Source organism: Gavia stellata, chromosome Z (assembly GCF_030936135.1).
Source record: "Gavia stellata isolate bGavSte3 chromosome Z, bGavSte3.hap2, whole genome shotgun sequence".
NCBI classification, from domain to species: domain Eukaryota; kingdom Metazoa; phylum Chordata; class Aves; order Gaviiformes; family Gaviidae; genus Gavia; species Gavia stellata.
The window spans coordinates 59852216-59870532 of record NC_082637.1 but is presented as its reverse complement, the minus strand read 5'-3'; the positions used below and the strand labels follow the sequence as shown (position 1 = coordinate 59870532).

Genomic DNA, 18317 nt, shown 5'->3' with positions numbered 1-18317 from the left:
CACATGCCGCCCAACTAACTCATTCGCAGTAAGGAGAGAGGTCAAGCCAGACTCGGAGTAGAGGCTTATTCTGTTCCGGTTTTCTGTCGATAATGATTCAGTGATGAATAAAGCACACAAATATCCGGCCGAGGGCATGCGTGGGTACATAGCTGCCAGGACCTAAACATGCAGCTACCGCAGCCCGTGAGGCGCTTGCTGCGGCGGTGTCTAGAGCTCTGCGCATGCGTTGGAGTGGTGATGCGGTCTGGCGCGTTTCTGCGCAGGCGGCGCGGCCTAGCCGTCTTCCTCTGCGAACTCAACGGGCTTTTCGCGGCGCCAGCGTGTACTGGCCGCAGCGGTCATGGGGAAGCTGAACGTGGTGATGCTTCGGTACCTCTCCAGGGAGCACTTCAGGGTCCTGACAGCGGTGAGCCCGTGGGGAGGTCTGGCGGGGGAGACAGGCGAGCGGGGGGAGCGGCGGAGGCCTGCCTAGCCCAGCTCTGCGCGCGGAGTTCCGCCTGACTGGTCAGCTAAGCGGGGTCGGGCTGGTTCTGTACAGGGATGGGAGACTGGGTTGGTTGTGTCGCAAACGGCAGCGGAAGAAAGGCTGTAGGGGAGAATAGGGCCTGCTTCTGTTCTCGCTGCTTTCCCTAGGGTCCGATGTTGGTGTTTCCCGGTGGGGAGGGCCCAGGTCGTGCCGTTCTTCCATTCAAACGGCCGCCTTGGAGGGGTCGTTAACGGCAGGGCGGTCCCTGGGGCTGCTCAGCTGGTGGCCGCCCAGTAAGGTACCGTCACCAGTTTGTTCACATGTGCTGATTGCTTTTGGCACCCTGTCTAACGAGGAGTGAGCAAGGCTGGTTTACCCGTGTGTGGCATGCTGTCTTGGCTAGTTGCGTACTAAGCGCAGGCTGCACCAGTTGGCTTGTCTGACTGTAGTGACAGCAGGAGTGCTAGTGGAAAGGCAAATAGAGCCATTGTTGTGTAAGTATTGGAAGTGACTCATTTCTGAAATGTAGAACAGTTCCTTCATCCACTCCTGAGACTGAAATCTGATCAGCCTAATCAGCCGTTCATCTTCTGGCTAGTACTGTAGAAGCTGAATTATATAAAAGATATCAAGGGGCAGTGATGCATCTTAAAAAGTTCGGTTAAGTCATAAAAAAAAAAATAATGCATCCATGAAAAGTAATTTTAGTCTCAAGTGGGATCTCATATTATTTCATTGTTGAACACAGGGGCTAACAGAACTGTTTTTATTTACTCTTTTAGGTGGAAATGGGCATGAAGAACCATGAGATAGTTCCTGCTAGCTTAATTGCTTCCATTGCCAGCCTTAAACATGGTGGCTGTAATAAAATTTTGAGAGAGTTGGTGAAGCACAAACTTCTAGCTTATGAACGAACTAAAAGTGAGTTTGAATTTTGTGTTGGGCTCCCTCTCTCATTCTCTCCCCAATGCCTCACAGTGGTACTTGCAGAAGTACCACAGCTTTGCACGTATGAACATCCAGAGCACTTGCTAGCCTTACCTTCTCTTGGACCTGCCCTGGGAATATGGATCTGTGCCGCACCAAATGTTATAGCTGTTCGCTGAGCTGCTGATGATGAATAAATGATCAAGATGACAGGCGGAAAAGAAATGAACAATTAACTTTTTTTGCTCAGTCACCAAAGTAATGAAAAATAAAAGAATCATCAGTTTAGGCAATATTCAAATGCATACAGGAATCAACCCAAATGAGTTACAGTCTTGTAATACACAAACTGGAGCAGACTGCAAAAGCCTTATACATTTCACCTCCTCAGAAACAGCTACTAAAGTAGTTTTTATTTCCTGTTGTGTGACAAGTAGTTGTGCAGGCCTTTCCCCATTTCTTTCAGCCTTTTCGTTGCGTCTGGCTTTGCAAACATACTGTAGGAGCCTAGAGGAAATTCCTATCCTTTTTGTCGCAGTTCTTCAGAGCATTAAGGGTTGCTCTAGATCATCAGAACAATCCCAGATCCCTGCTGTGTCTCCTATATGTGTATATTCCAAAATGCTCCTTCGATTTTCCCAGGCTATTTAAAGTACTGCAATTGCCTTTGTTAGAGAGGGGCTAACAGCATGTCTGTCTGTTGCTCAGTTGTCAATTTTCATAAAACTTGCAGGAATTTAAACATTTTTACTGTTCTGTCAGATTGGGCTGATAGTAGCCAATGGGTGACCTATTACTTGGATGTTGTATATTGTAAGCTGAAACAAGAGTAAATTGAGTCTTATATTAAATGTAATGTATACATAATGCATTTTATTCTTATCTAGCTATACAGGGTTATCGGTTAACTAATGCAGGATATGATTACCTTGCTTTGAAAACTCTGTCTTCTCGACAAGTCATAAATTCTGTTGGAAACCAGATGGGTGTTGGCAAAGAATCAGGTAATTAAAAAAAAAAATTTAATATATTTTTTTAAGCAAACACAGCTGTAATGTTGCAAATGTTTTGCTAGAAACTAGGTAAGTTTTCCTCTGGTTAGTCACGTCAGTTAATCTGTCAAACACCAAGATTTATGGGTCACTTGTTGAAATGCTATGTGAGGCTTCTGGCTGCATTTGACTATTTCTTTGCAAGAGTGTCGATCTACTTTGACCATTTTATCTGATTCGTGGTTCATCAGTTAAAGGGGTACTTTGCTGTTTGTCTCATGCTTTATGAAGAGTTTTGAACCATTTTAGCAAAACAATAATTTCAGCTTTTTCATCCCACTTAAAAATAAGGTAGTAAAGTAAAATAGGCTCAAAACTATTTAGGCTAAATATGCTCAAGTACTGTCTTGCTTCCTCTTATGTTCATGTAGATTGTAATTTGACACAGCACGTAATTTGCATAATTGAAGAATGAGAAGGGGATTATTGGGGACAAATGGTAGCAATGAAACATAGGCTATTTGTTAACACTGTTTAAATTAAGAGGCTGGTCCCTTGGGTTGTCTGTCCACTCAATAGAAAGATGGCGGCTCTTCCAGAATGCAATTAAGAACACCATCATCTGCCCTAAATTTCTCTCAAGGATAGCTTATATTTGTTCTTTGCTGTGCAGATAGCCCGGGGATGTTAACCTGAATATAGGAATGGTAAGATCTCCTAGTCCAAAAGTTGTTTTACATCACATCAATATTTCTTCTAATGGAGTACCATGATTTCTTTAGCAATAATTTCTTCTTGTTCAGATCTCTAATGTACCATAAGTAAATATAGCTGTCTTTACTAACTGTAGTAGAACTCACCATGCCAGAAATGATAATTGTGAGAAGTGAAGTAACAAACTGGTAATTGCACTTCTCCGTCAGATACTAGCTTGTTAGATACCATTTGTTTCTTAGATTTATGCCATTATGTGTCTTCTAGATATTTATATTGTTGCAAATGAAGAGGAACAGCAGTTTGCATTGAAATTACATAGGCTTGGAAGAACATCCTTTCGCAGTCTGAAAAATAAACGCGACTACCACAAGCACAGACATAAAATGTCATGGCTGTATTTATCCCGGCTAGCAGCAATGAAGGAATTTGCCTATATGAAGGTAGGTGGCCATTCACACAATATCAGCAGTTGTGTAATAGGCTGGAAGATACTTTTCAGACTGTCTTTTAATCAGTTTGTATTTGCTGTACTGGTAGGATTTACACTTTTTTTTTTTAACTAGTAGATTAAACTATACATTTCAGAGAATTTCAATGCTGTATGTTATGTTTACTTTCCGATGACAAAATCAAGCTTTGCCATGGAAGTCACATGGAACAGAAGCAGGTGTCATGAGAGAATTTCCGATGAGCATCGTTTTTTATGGATAGGTAGTTTGTATATCATCAGTTCTGCTGATTTTTCTTTAAAAATTATTGCATAAGCTTGCAAAAACACCCTAAAAAGTAAGGAAATTTACAGCTACTTATTGGAAATACTATTTTTTTGTTCAGTTGACTTTTTTTTAATTAATTAATGTATTTTTTTAATTTACCGTGGTTTTAGTTGTTGCTGTGCTGTTGAGGGAAATTTTTCAGTCCACACTGGTGTTCTGATCTGAACAGGCACCATTTGTTCTATACTGTGGGAAAAGATTTCATTTCCAAGCACATATTGCTAATCTCAAGAGTTCCAGATTTTTTTACCTGCTTTAAAAAAATGCAGATGTTATATAGTGATTGAAAGTTGATAGTGGGCAACTAATTATTTATGAAAAATTAGTTTTCCCTTCTCCTCTTGTACTATTCAACAGTACTATATACATTAAATACTATTTTCTTATTTCTCTTAAAAACCCTTCATAGGTTCTACCAGTGGCCTCCACAGAGAGAGAAAGAACTATTACCATCATTTAGAACCTCTGTGTTGGTCCAGTTGGTCCAACTAGTAAAGCATTATGTGGTCAGGACTTGGAGGAATATAATCATGGGTGTCAGTTTCCCTAAAAAGAGAGTTGTGGGAGGATTAACTGTGCGCTGAAAAGTGACAGTAGTGTAATATTTAAGTAATGAAAGCTGTATTTATGTTGCTTTAACTTGGAACTCTTAGAAGAATTGACCGGTAACACAAAAATGAGTAAGAAGAGAATGAACCCATAAAGAAGTTGAGTGAATCAAGTGAATGACTAAATTTGCATTAGAAAAGGCAAACAGGAGAGCTTCAAAATGTTATGACCTACCTTTGGTTCATTTTTAATAATACTTAAGAATGAACTTTTGTCTTACAGCAACTGAGTATGGGTAACTAGTCAGGCAGAACCGTATTGGCAGCAATTTAGTGTGGAATTTTTTTCTCATGCCTGACACCCTATTCCCAGTTATCTGCTATTGATTACTTGGGCTAACAGACCATATCATTCTGTCATTTTTCCATTCTGTTGTGTTTTTCTTCCAGATGCACGATAATTAAACTGTAGACAATATAGCAGTGTGCTTAGTGTCTAAACTTACAAAAGTTATTTGTCTTTGCAGTGAAAGTTCAAATGGCTGTTATGCTATCTGCCTTCTTAAGCATGTGATTTGGTGTTTTGAGTTAGCATTTGAGTAATGTATGCTGCTTCCACAGTAATATTTATTGCTTATCTTAGATGGGAGTTTGCCAATATATGTAATGTTTTCTTAACTACTTAATTCTAATTTTTCAATGTGTTGTCTCTTTCCAGGCTTTGCATGACAGAAAATTTCCTGTTCCAAAACCTGTAGACTACAACAGGCATGCAATCGTTATGGAACTTATTGATGGCTATCCTTTGTAAGTGCTGAAGCTTGAATTCTCTGCGTTACAGAAACCCTAACAATGTTAGGTTCAGTAATGTAACAGGGTTAGGGTTTTTTCATGTCATGTGAGCGAATTCTAACTTCACCATGCTGAATAATGCTCTCTAGCCCACATTCACTGGCATTCTACATAGTTATAGTCTTGCTTCTCTTATCTCTTTATTCAGAGAAATTTTTTTTTCTTAGTCCAAAGAAACTGTTGAAATAGACTAATTTTTTTAAGTAAGGAATGCGTCAAAAGAGCAGTGTGACACAGGTTAGTACTGCACCTACTTTCTATGCAGAAATCACATAGTGTGTATGTTGTTGGATATATACAATATTGAATATTACATCCTTCACGTTCCAAGCTCCAGTTTGTGATCCTTGCTTTGGTAATTAAGGTAAGAGTGTAACTCGCCATTTTAGAACTTCTGCTCTGTTTATGTACCATACCATGTATTATCTGGTTTTGCTTCTTCAAGGAAGATTAGTTTGCTTGAGTATTTCAACATCTAGAAACATCAAATATAATTGAAGTTTGTATGTGAAGGGATGGTTTGTTTTTGCAGAGCAGAATGCAAAAGGCGTGTATACTCAATATAATGTAGAATAACCTAGGTGCTTATCCAGAGATTTGAAGTGTCTAGAACAAACCAGTCATGCTCTTGTATAGTAATCAAGATCTAAAGTGGGCAGTTTAATCAAAAGGGAATTAATCCAGAAGTGTAGCAGTTGAAGAGTAACATGGAAGAGACTTCATTATGTTCTGTCTGCCCAGCTTCATTTTTAAATAATTCCAGATCCATCATGCACATGGAGCACTTCAAGTTTCATGTGGACATCTGCAGTGCAAGTTTACCATGCTTTCCCTGTTTTGTGATTTTAAGCTGAAGGAGATAAGTAGTGGTTGAGAGTTACTTCAAATATGCCAAGATCAAATAATGTCTAAATAGTTTAGGTTGGAAGGAACCTCAGGCAGTCATCTGGTCCAAACACCCTGCTCAGGCAGGACCACCTAGAGTCTGTTGCCAGTTATTCTAGTGTCCATTGCCTGAGTTGAAAAACTAGTATGGAGTTGGTGACTTAAGGTAAACAATTGTTACGCTGTCTTTGACAAGTACAGGGTTACCCTAAGTTCCTGCCAAACTGGACTTAGTTTTTCCTAACCTACCTACTTTATTTCACATCTCACAGAATCACAGAGTGGTTGAGGTTGGAAGGGAACTTTGGAGGTCACCTGGTGCAGCCTCCCTGCTTGAGCAGGGCCACCCAGAGCTGGTTGTCCAGGACCACGTCCAGATGACTTTTGAATATCGCTAAGGAGGGAGACTCCACAACTTCTTTGGGCAACCTGTGCCAGTGCTCAGTCACCCTCACAGTGGAAAAAGTGTTTCCTATGTTCAGACAGACCCTCCTGTGTTTCAGTTTGTGCTCATTGGCCCTTGTCGTGTCACTGGGCATCACTGAAAAAAGCCTCGCTCTGGCCGCTTTGCACCCTCCCTTCAGGTATTTATATACATTGATGAGATCCCCCTAAGCCTTCTCTTCTCCCGGCTGAACGGTCCCAGCTCTCAGCCTTTTCACATAGGAGATGTGCTCCAATCCCTTAATCATCCTTGTGACCCTTTGCTGGACTCTCTCCAGTATGTCTATGTCTCTCCTGTACTGGTGATCCCAGAACTGGACACAGTACTGCAGGTGTGCCCTCACCAGTGTTGAATAAAGGGGAATGTCGTGGTTTAAGCCCAGCTGGCAACCAAGCACCACACAGCCGCTCGCTCACTCCCCCCAGGTGGGATGGGGGAGAGAATCAGAAGAGTAAAAGTGAGAAAGCTCGTGGGCTGAGATAAAGACAATTTAATAGGTAAAGCAAAAGCCGCACACGCAAGCAAAGCAAAACAAGGAATTCATTCACCACTTCCCATCGGCAGGCAGGTGTTCAGCCATCTCCAGGAAAGCAGGGCTCCATCACGCGTAATGGTTACTTGGGAAGACAAACGCCATTACTCCGAATGTCCCCCCCTTCCTTCTTCTTTCCCCAGCTTTATATGCTGAGAATGACGTCATATGGTATGGAATATCCCTTTGGTCAGTTGGGATCAGCTGTCCTGGCTGTGTCCCCTCCCAACTTCCCGTGCACCTCCAGCCCACTCACTGGTGGTGAGAAGCAGAAAAGGCCTTGACTCTGTGTAAGCACTGCTCAGCAGTAACTAAAACATCCCTGCTTTATCAACACTGTTTCCAGCACAAATCCAAAACACAGCCCCATACTAGCTGCTATGAAGAAAGTTAACTCTACCCCAGCCAAAACCAGCACAGGGAAGGATCACCTCCCTCGACCTGCTGGCAGTTCTCTGCCTAATGCAGCCCAGGATACCATTAGCCTTCTTTGCAGCAAGGGCACATTGCTTGCTCATGTTCAACTTGGTGTCCACCAGGACCCACAGGTCCTCTTCTGCCAAGCTTCTTTTCAGCTGGGTGACACCGGGTGTGTACTGGTCCATGAGGTTCTTCCTCCCCAGGTACAGGACTTTGCACTGCTCATTGAACTTACGAGGTTCATGCTGTACTGTTTCTCCAGCCTGTTGAGGTCCCTCTGTATGGCAGCATGACCCTCTGGTGTATCAGCTACTTCCAGTTTGGTGTTGTCTGCAAACTCTGCCCCATCCAGCTCATTAACGAAGATGTTAAACAGGACTGGAACCACTTTTCATTGCTGGGGTACACTGCAAGTCACTGATCTGCAGCTAGAGTTTGTGCCCAGCCATTCAGGCAGTTTTCAATCCACCTCACTGTCTGCACATCCAGGCTGTACATCAACAGCTTTTCTATGAAAGTCTTAAGGGAGACAGTGTCAAAGCCTTACCGAAGTCCAGGTAGATAACATCCACTGCTGTCCATTCCCCCATCTAGCAGGCCACTCACTTCATCACAGAAGTTTATCAAGTTGGTCAAGCATGACTTCCTCTTGGTGAAGTAGACTTATTCTGGACAATTTTCTTGTCCTTAATGTGCCTGACAGTGGTTTCCAAGATTAGCAGCTCCATCACCTTCCTAGGGCTCAAGGTGAGGCTGACCCAGCTTATAGTTCCCTGGGTCGTCCTTCTTGATCTTCTTGAAGATGGGAGTGACACTTGCCCTTCTCCAGTCTTCAGGTAGTTCTCCCAGTCGCAATGATTGATCAACTGTTATCAAGAGTGGCATTGCAATGATGCCTGCCAGCTTCCTAAGCACTCTGCGGTACATCCCATCAGGGTCTGTGGATTTATGTATGTCCAGTTTGCTGGGTGCTCTGACACTCTTCTACCAAGGGTACATCTTCCTTGCTCCAACCCTTCCCCCTTGTCCCTGGGAGCTGAGATTCCTGTCTCAGAAGATACCAGTTAACATGACTTCCAAATTCGAAGACCAGGTGGGATATTTTATGATACAAACCTGTGGCTATGAGATGTGTCCCCAGTTAATTTTGCTATGAGTATGAAAGTGTTCAACAGGAGCCTGTTACAGAGCTACTAGACTTCTGTTGTTTGTTCTTTGTATTGTGCAAATGATCCATTCTCATAATATTGTAGTGCTGCATTCGGACCAAAATATTTCACATGATAACTAAATGCTGGCTGCTTCTTGACAGTTAATGGTACAATAACATAACTGCCTTTTTACTTGATTTGTTTCTGAAGAGATGATGATTTGTGTTTTGCTAGGTAAGGTACTTTGCTTTCTCAGGTGTATATTCAAGAATGCTTTAAGCTTTTTTTTCTTTTCTTTTTTTTCCTAACTTAGCCTAGAAAATATGTTTTTGTAAAAGAAAACGTGGTGGGGCATTTGAATTTGAATATAGGAAGACCTAATTCCTGCTGAGACCATAACATTACCTAGAACAGGAGAAACACAAAAATTTACAGATCCATTATTTAAATAATGCATCATGACAATGATGCCTGATAGGAGACAATGAGGATAAGCTGAAATGAGATTTAGCCTGCATATAAGGGAAAATTTTTTCCCATTGAGGACAGCAAGGCAGTGGCACAGGGCGCTTGAGGAGGTTGCACAGTGTCTCTCCATCCCTGGGATTTTTCAAGCCCCAACTAGACAAAGCCCTGAGCAATCTGGTCTGATGTCAGAATTGACTCATCATTGAGGAGGGTATTGGACTAGAAACCTGAGGGCCCTTTTAACTTGAATTACCCTGTCATTCTGTCAGATATTTTTCGTATACTTTGTTTATATTTTTAAATGAAGTCTTTCAAGGTTCAGAATATTTTATTTTATTTAACTGTCAGGTGCCAGGTACGCCAAATGGAAGATCCTGCCTCTGTCTACAGTGAATTAATGGATCTGATTGTAAAACTTGCCAGTCATGGTTTGATTCATGGTGATTTCAATGAATTTAATCTCATATTGGATAATGAGGACCGTGTCACTATGATTGATTTCCCTCAGATGATATCAACATCACATGCAAATGCTGAATGGTAGGTTAAAATTTAAAGTTTTCAAAGTAAATCTGACAAGCACTGATGACAGCAAATAGTCAACCATGACTTGTTTCCATAAGTCTGTTTCTCATTCTTTTTCTACCATTGTTGTCATGCAGCACAAATAATGTTCCAAACATAGTTTATGAATGAGGAGAAAGATCTCTTTAGGATAAACATGTAATTAATTGCTTCTCAGAGAGAATGATGTTGTTCAGTTAAGAAATGCTTAGAAATAAACTGCATGTAGTTTGTCTCCCTAGCCTTTTGAACTGGGATCGCTAATAGAAATAATTTTCAAATAAAACTAGTAAAAGGCAAGAATTGTAGGGTAAAAGTTTGTCATTGCAGTAGGCATCATTACCTTGATTTTGTGTTTGTACAATTCTGGTTTGTTTTTTTTTTTTTCCAGGTATTTTGACAGAGATGTTAACTGTATCAAGGAATTCTTTAAAAAACGCTTCAACTACGAGAGTGAGCTCTTCCCAGCGTTCAAAGACATCAGGTAGAAACTGCCAGATGAATTTTAGTTCTCCTATTTATGGTATTTGTGTTGGTTTTGTGAGAAAAATGGGTGCCTGTGAGAGATGCTTGTATAAGAAATAAAAAAACCCTAGGCCCAACTATGTAATTTTAAATTATATTTTTGTTATTGTGTTTTCTTCAAAGTTACTGTAAGTGGTTTCTCTAAAGCTAAAGTGTGCTTTAAAATCTGCTGCTGCCTCCTTTCTCTTCCCTCTTGCAGCTAAGGAAGAGAGCTAAATCCAGAAGCTTGATCCAAATGGTAAATGTCTAGGAAATGTTAACAGTGATGCAGAATTAGTTTATCCCACTTCTCAAAGCCTATTTGACAGGTCTAGTATATTCAGGATTAATTTGGATTTCAATTTTAATTTTATTTCTAAAATGCTAGTAAATATGGTGGCTGCCTTTTCAAACATTATGTTCAAAGTTTTCTTCCTAATGTCTTTTGTCCCTTTTGAAAAGTAAAGTAATTTTTCACTTATTTTAAGACTGAAGCTGTTGCAATGAAAAGGGTTTTATTTCATTCTGAGCGCTTTTCCAAAGGGTTACCATACTTGAATCAATCTCTGTGTGTCAGTGTACCCTTTATTCTTCTGTTCGCTTAAACATAATCTGAACTTAAAGCCAAATTGTATTCCTGCTAAAATAAAACAATTCCCTATAAATAAATAAATGCTGGTTATGGAGATGGAATCATCTTCTGTAGAAGTTTGCTTCTCTCCGGTCTCGTTCTCTTAATACTTTACCTAAGCCTCAGCACTATTGTGGTGTTCTGTGTGTTTCAACACAGTATATCCTCTTTGTTAATAGTATGGGTAATTATAATCTAGCCTGATTAGTATTTTTAACCCAAAATGTAGCATATTGGTGGCTTGATGATTTAGCATATTAAAAAAAACCCATACTTTTACTTCTTTCACAGGAGAGAGTGTTCTCTTGATAGAGAGATTGCTGCCAGCGGCTATACAAAAGAAATGCAGGAAGATGGGGAACTGCTTTACCCACCAGGTTCTGATGAGGATGATAATACAACAGAGGTATTAGAATTTGTAGAAGATGCTGACAATAAGCTCAACTTCTTCAGTAAAGATAAAGAAAACAATGCAGGCTACATGTATGAAGTGGGTGATTTCTCTGAAAGCAGAACCTCTAATGACTTTATGTATAGCAATGAAGAGGCTGATACAACTGAAAGTAGTGAAAATACACAAAGGCTGAATATGTCAAAGTTGAGTTCAGCCTTAGAAAAAGTTGAAGGGCAAGCTATGCTTTGGAAGTCTGGTGAAGAAGCAGAGAGTTCTGCAAGTGCTTTTTTTGATGGCAAAAGCATAACTAAAAATGCTGCTGAAGTCAAAAATCAGACAGGTCAAGGAGGATGCTGTAATGATCAGGAGAATGGAGACGAATGCCCTGAACTGGTTGACTTGTCGACTTCAAATGAGAAATTCAGGCACTACAGGTAAAGATTCGTATTTACTATCTAGGAGTGTTGTTCCTCCCCTCCCTCCAATAAATGTAAATCTTTCAAGTAGCTCAAAAAGAACTACTCTTCAGCTACCCTTGTTTAAATTGAAGATCAGCAATTCATTTTATTTTTAAAACATTGCAGTGAATATCTTTCCTATTGGTTTCATGGTACTACATACGTAAAGCCTCATATGTAATGTGTGACAGATCAGTTGTCCAGCTGTGTGGTAGTATTTAATAAGAGAACAGGTCTTGGATTTAATTCATAGACCAGCCTATTTTCTATGGTGGAATTTTTTTCCCTTTTTCTTTATTTCAGTTAATGTTGGTAGTGAGAGTTCTTTATATTAAAATACTGCTTCTAAATAACTTTTATGAATAAGTTTGTAGTTCGAATGCTCTGTTCTCAAAGCCAAATTATTCTGCTGCTCACTTAGCTAAAGTTAACAAGAACAGGCATGTTGGAATGTACTATTCAAATATATTGTACTGTGTGTTGTTCTAGCTTTTAATTCCTTTCCTGACATACTTAAAAATTTCTGCTACCTTCAGGCTAGCCCCTTCTACATTAAATTCTAACTGGGTTTGCCAGCCCACCGTGTACCTGGATGCATATACCAAGCTTATACTCCCCCTCATCTGCTTTTGCTTGTTAGTGAAATGACTTGTCAAGAGTTTGTGCAGAACCTGAAATATTATTTTTTTTTAGTATTCTGAAACTTCTTTTCATGTGCTTGGTATAAATGTGGCTATTATGCAACAAATTCTTCCTGTCATAAAATGCCTGTTTTGAACAACTAGTGTTTAATATTTAAAATGTAAATCTTCTGTAGTACTTGCATGTTCTGTTGGGAATTTTCAGATTATATCTTAAAAAGTTAAGACTAAAACATGGTGCTTATAAAGTCAAAGGACATTTATCTTGCTAGTGCAATAAAGCATTGATTTATGTATTTTAGAAATGAAGAGAGTATCGTTCATATTGCTGAGCACAGAACAAGGACTAAAAGTATCACATCAGTCAGAAGTATTGGGAGCTGTTCAACCATTCCAGCGGTAAATATTGTTGTTCTTATGTTTTTACCTAGTTTACTCTCAGACCATGTTAAATTGCACATAACTGTTAGTATGTATTGAGAAAATGTTACCTAGCATTAGTTACCTTGAAAAAGACTGTTACCATGTACCTCTCTGGTTTGCATGTCCATGCCCACAAAAACATCAGACTGATACTTCTGTAATTGTTTACAAGGAATGATTTCCAGCAGTTTCCTTCATGTATTGCTCTTTGCCCTTTCACCAAAACTCTACATCAGGATTAGTAACTCTCATTTAGCCAGCAACAGGTTAATGTATGTAAATGCACTAACGTATAATCAGTTTATTCATTTTCGTTGCTAGCCACAATTAATATTTTTATTTTAAAAGTGGGTGCATGAGTCAAGATTTAATTTGGCCTTTTTCACCTGTCGTCTTAGAGATTTCTTTATACTCTTTTCAGAAGCATTTACATGAATTCACTTCAGTAGTTGATTTCTTTAGCATTCTGCATTATATAAATCAGAACATTTTACAGCAGAATTTAATGTCTTTTTCTTCAGCCCCAGATTATACACTAGTCGGTATGGCTACCTCTGTCAGATTTTTAAAAATGCGTTTTAATTTTAAAGGGAAGAAAGTCCAATTTTCTTTATTAGTTATAAAATATTCTTGTACAAAACAGGAAGAAACTTCTTTCAGCTGACAGCTGAGGTATTTTTTTAATTAGGTCAGACTATATACTTGCCATTGTAAATATGGGTACCTATGTTCAGTCTCATTTTCATTTGCACTTAGGAGCAGAAGCTCTGAAAAATCTAGTTTGGGGAACATGTTAATGTAGTTTCAGCTCTTTCATGACATACACCAAAAGTAAATATGTACTTTTTCAATTTATGTATGTTCAAAGCATTTCTATTGCCTAATTAGAGTGTTAATCCTAGAAATACCGTATCAGAAATGTCTAGTGCTGGCAAGAGTGATTTTGATTTTTTTTTTTGTTAGGCTTGATCTTCCTCATTTTCAGTCTTTTCAGTCTGCTACTTACTGCTTCAGTAGTTTTCTAACAAAGGCTTTGCTACTGTCCTATTAAGTGATGTGTTATTCTGTGAAGCAGCCTTGTTTTACACAAGGTGCCTGTCAGTGGCTATAATATTCATAGAATAGTTGGCTGCTTTACTCTTCCATGTTTGGATTCTTTTTTTAAGATAGTATTTTAAAGATACACCAATAACGAGTAAAGTTACATGCGTAAATAAATGTTAAGAAACAGCATGTTTGCATCTTGCCTAAGACATTTTTTACAGGACATCATTTATCTGTTGTTTATGCAACTTGCTTTCTGTTAGGTGAAGAAAACATATTAAAACAAGCAGATTTTAAAATTAATCACACAAGTGAAATCATATAGGCATATATAAACAATGGCAGTAATAGCAGTAGGTACAGTCATAACTTGGAGACTGCCAAAAAGAGAAAGCATCATGAATTTTGGAAAAACAGCTATTCCACATGAAGTAAGGTATCTTTTTGTGCTTGTACAAATCTTTATATGCACTGATCTAATTTAATTAGAGGAAACAATGTGAATGATCAAAATTTCACATAATAAAATGTAAATCTGTTTACTCTGAAGCATTTCTCAGTATTTGCTTACATTTAGGTTATGATGATGGAAAGATTAGTGAGTCTTTCCACCACATGCTGTGGTTAAGCAATAGAATTCAGTGAATTTACATTATGATTACATTTCAAAGACTTCTGGTATCCATGTTGCAAAATTTCTTCTAGCAAGTTTTGTATAAACTCTGAAGGAAGTCATCTGTCCTGGACCAGAGTGGAAGAAGTAGAGAAGCCTTCTTTCATATGTTCTGCCTGTAGAAAACACAGAATGACAGATGCTTTAGTGGCAAAAGAAAAATATCAGTGCAACAGTTTAAATTAGTTCTGATCATTTTTTCTTCAGGAATATTTTTAAAGAGAATCCACAATTTTTATTTCCTAAGAGCTGATGGTTAAATACTGAGTGCTACTAAGCACTTAGTACCCAAGGGAAGAAGGACACATCACATGCAACTGTTTTTATCCACATTTTGACAGTCAGCCTGCATGTGACATAATTTAGGAAACTGCTGTTCAGATGGTTCTCTAATTATTACAGAATTCCTGCTGAAATTAGGAGTAATTGGATTCATGGACTACCTTGTATCTTGTTACTTTAGTTGTATTAGTCACAGCAGTTGCCAAAATTATGCTTTCTGGTTCCTGATTTACTCCCTACCAACTTACTACTTCATATGCTACAGTGAAGTTGAGATGATAGTAGAATCAACAAAGCACAAGGCAACTGAAATTGAGGTACATGTAAAGGAAATGTAATTAGATGGATATTTTTCCTCTTGACCAGTTATTTGGAGATCTATTTGCAGATCTTTTAAGGGCAGGTTTATTCCTTGATATTGACTCTTTTTTAAATGCTTTATTAATGAGAATAAAAATAAGATGCTCCTTTTGGGTTTTCTAGCGAGATACAATGCTGTCATGATTAAATATTTAGAAAAATGAAAATAATTGGATTTTTCTTTTTCTTCCAAGACAATATATGCAAGTATTAACTCAGTATCAGTGCAGCAGCTTGAGAGATCATTTTCCAAATGACAGAAATGACTGCCACAATCCACTAAATCATGGCTTCATTTTTGTTATGGAGACTCATTGCCACCATAACAGAGAGCAGAACTCAGAATGAAAACATAGCTGTAAATAACAGATGAAATTTCATAAAACTACTGCAGTTTTATGGAAATAACAGTTCCTGTTTCAGTACTTTTGCTGTAGAGGCATGAGACAGTCCTGGCCTTGTGAATCTTAATAGGAGAGTGCCTTACAACAGAGGAAAACTGGAGGAGGAATTGTAAATCAGTCCTGACTGCCCCTCCTTTTTAGCCACGCTTGTGGTAAAGAGTTGTTGTTCTCCATTAGAATCATACTCAGATCTTTGTAAGCCAAACTTTAGAAAAACCAGGCTGCTAAAAAAAATAGGTACAAACTGAATAATTACTTCAGGACATAAAATGTTCTATTAGTTCTTTTTTTTTTTTTTTTAACTTAAAAGACATTTGTCAGACCTTCAACATAGAATATTATCAGCTTTTACATTTTTGTAGAAGGCATGTGTTTTGCATCAAAGGTGCTGGTCCTTTATGATCACTGCAAGAAAGACAAAACTCTGTAAGGTATGATTTAAAATACTATTTATTAGAGCTAAGACTATCAGAAGAGAATAGTATAGATAATCCCACACCCCTTTAAATGCTGGGGGCCCTGAGGGTGTAGTATTGAACAGGACTGCAACACACATGCAGCAAGCCTTGTCCATGGCAGAGAATCTCTCTTTTCAGTCAGTTGAGCTATTTTATGATTTTCTTACAAGGAAACAACTCTGTTCATGACTTCTCATGTGAACGTCAGTTCAGCTTGACTGTAGAACTTCTTACTGCACTTTTAGATAAAAGCAGGGCCACACAGGAGGCCTAATTGGCAGTACTGAGTGCAAGCTGGCTTAGTTTATCCTACTGCCAGTGGATTTCTACAGCACAACACAGGCCTGAAGACAACCCTGTACATGCAGCTTAGTGCAACACAGCACAGACCTGGGGTACTCACATTAACTGTTGTGTAGATCACTAAATTCTCGATGTACAGAGGTCTTCTGGTTAGGATCAGCATGTTCATGTTGGTACTGAAAATACACTGTCGTTGTGCCATACCTTAGTAATAAATGATATTCAAAAAGTTCTGATACTGAGTTGTTTGTTTATGTGTAGGAACTGGTAAAACAGAAGATAAAACGTCAACTGACCAAACATCAAAAGTCTGCTCTGAGGCAACGGCTGCAAAAAGGAGAGGCAAATATTTATACCAAACAACGTCGAGAAAATATGCACAACATTAAGTCAAGCTTGGATGCAGCTAGTTTCTGGGGATAACTTATTAAAGCTCCTGTAGAACATAAGAAAACTCATAATGTACACAGTTGAAAGAATTATGCTAATAACCAATAATCCTGCTATATAATGGAGCAATCTCTTCTATACAAACAAATGTTTTTCTGGAAGTTAATAAACTTCATTCTGCTTCCTGTGATTTTGATTGGGGGATTTTTGTTTTGTGTTTCTGGTTAAAACTGTTGACTGTAATTTAAATTAAATCAGCAGTACTGGCTAAGATAATTTTACTACAGTAATTTCCAACACTATCTTGTAAATTGATTGTTCTGTGTTTGTTTAGCTTAAGAATCTTCTGTTGTGCAGAGGATTTACCTTAAGAGGGAAGGAAGGGAAATTTTTAAAACCAATTTTTGCAATGACATGAAATTTAAAATGTTGCCCTCATGGTTATAAACAGAGATTTGTTTGGTTTAATTAAAAATCACAAATATGAACCTGATTCCAGTTAGTACTCTAAGATTTCTTTTGTACCTGTACGAACATGAGCAATCCATATGATGAGTATGCATTCTTTGAAGCCAGCAATTCTCACTTATTTTTTCCTTCACTCCAAGATATCACATATAAATCTTTCCCAGAAAAAATACATAATAATAACAGTGTTTTATAGACCTGGCAAGCACTCAGATTTTTAATGTACCTGCACATTTACCAATAAATTAATTCCTTTAATAACTTGCATGAAGTGATGAGGCTTCTAGAACTTCTCTTTTCAAAAATACTACCATGACTTTTACTATGCTATATCCTTGGGGTCTGAAGGCTTAGAAGAAAAACAAGTATCTTGATTTATTTTTTTTTATTTTAAGCAAGATAATGTCTGGTAATAAAATTAAATGGTGCCTATATTTAAAAACACATGATAAGGAGAGAAGTGTTTGTGAACACTGAAGCAAGAGAGAGCAGTTTAAATTTTTCTTTGTTCTTTTTTTAATCTTCTACTCATTGTATCTGTGCTTGAGATGTGAGGTGGAGCCCTTCTTGGGAAGGACAACTTAGTAGAGTTTATCAGTCTATAGTTTGGAAAATCTTAAATCTTTTACTTGCCTTAGTAAAAGAAATTAGGAACTTTGGCTTTGACCTTTGGTTTTCTGCTTGCATCTCTGATACTGTCTGTTCTTTGCCCTGTGTACCTGATATGCCTGATACCTTATTCGGGTTTTAGCCTGTTGAGGAATTGCAGTCTCTGTCCTGTCTTGCAGCACGCTCTTGCTCTCAAAGTTATTAATATTTGTCTTCTCTCTGGAACAATATAAAAGCTAGTCTCAGCCAGCAGCTGTATATGGTCTTAAATAAAACCATGGCAGGTCAGTGAAGAGATGCAGTAGGTAAGTGTTCCTCGTAGCATCACAGCTGCATGAAAGCCTGTTGACAGAAGTAAGGAAGTCCGATGAAATCATGTAAGTGATTGCAATCAAGGTATGTAGGCCTGTTTCCTGATACAGATAGAACTGACTTTAGCAGGAGTAGAAAGGCAAACTAAGTTAATTTAATTGCATTTCCACTTTAAACATTAAGAGAAAAAAAAAACTTTTTATGTTTCTAGGCTCTT

At 38.5% G+C, this 18317-nt stretch overlaps 1 protein-coding gene across 1 annotated transcript; it reads left to right on the top strand.

The window, feature by feature from the left end:
• The first annotated feature begins 234 nt into the window (after positions 1 to 234).
• On the top strand, positions 235 to 17319 carry RIOK2 (RIO kinase 2). The gene is made up of 10 exons (XM_059833842.1): positions 235 to 409; positions 1252 to 1390; positions 2284 to 2400; positions 3370 to 3545; positions 5148 to 5236; positions 9531 to 9722; positions 10138 to 10230; positions 11173 to 11709; positions 12677 to 12773; positions 16583 to 17319. Exons 1-10 carry the CDS (start codon positions 344 to 346, stop codon positions 16742 to 16744), a joined length of 1668 nt encoding a protein of 555 aa, XP_059689825.1. The 5' UTR covers positions 235 to 343; the 3' UTR covers positions 16745 to 17319.
• Positions 17320 to 18317: the final 998 nt, after the last annotated feature.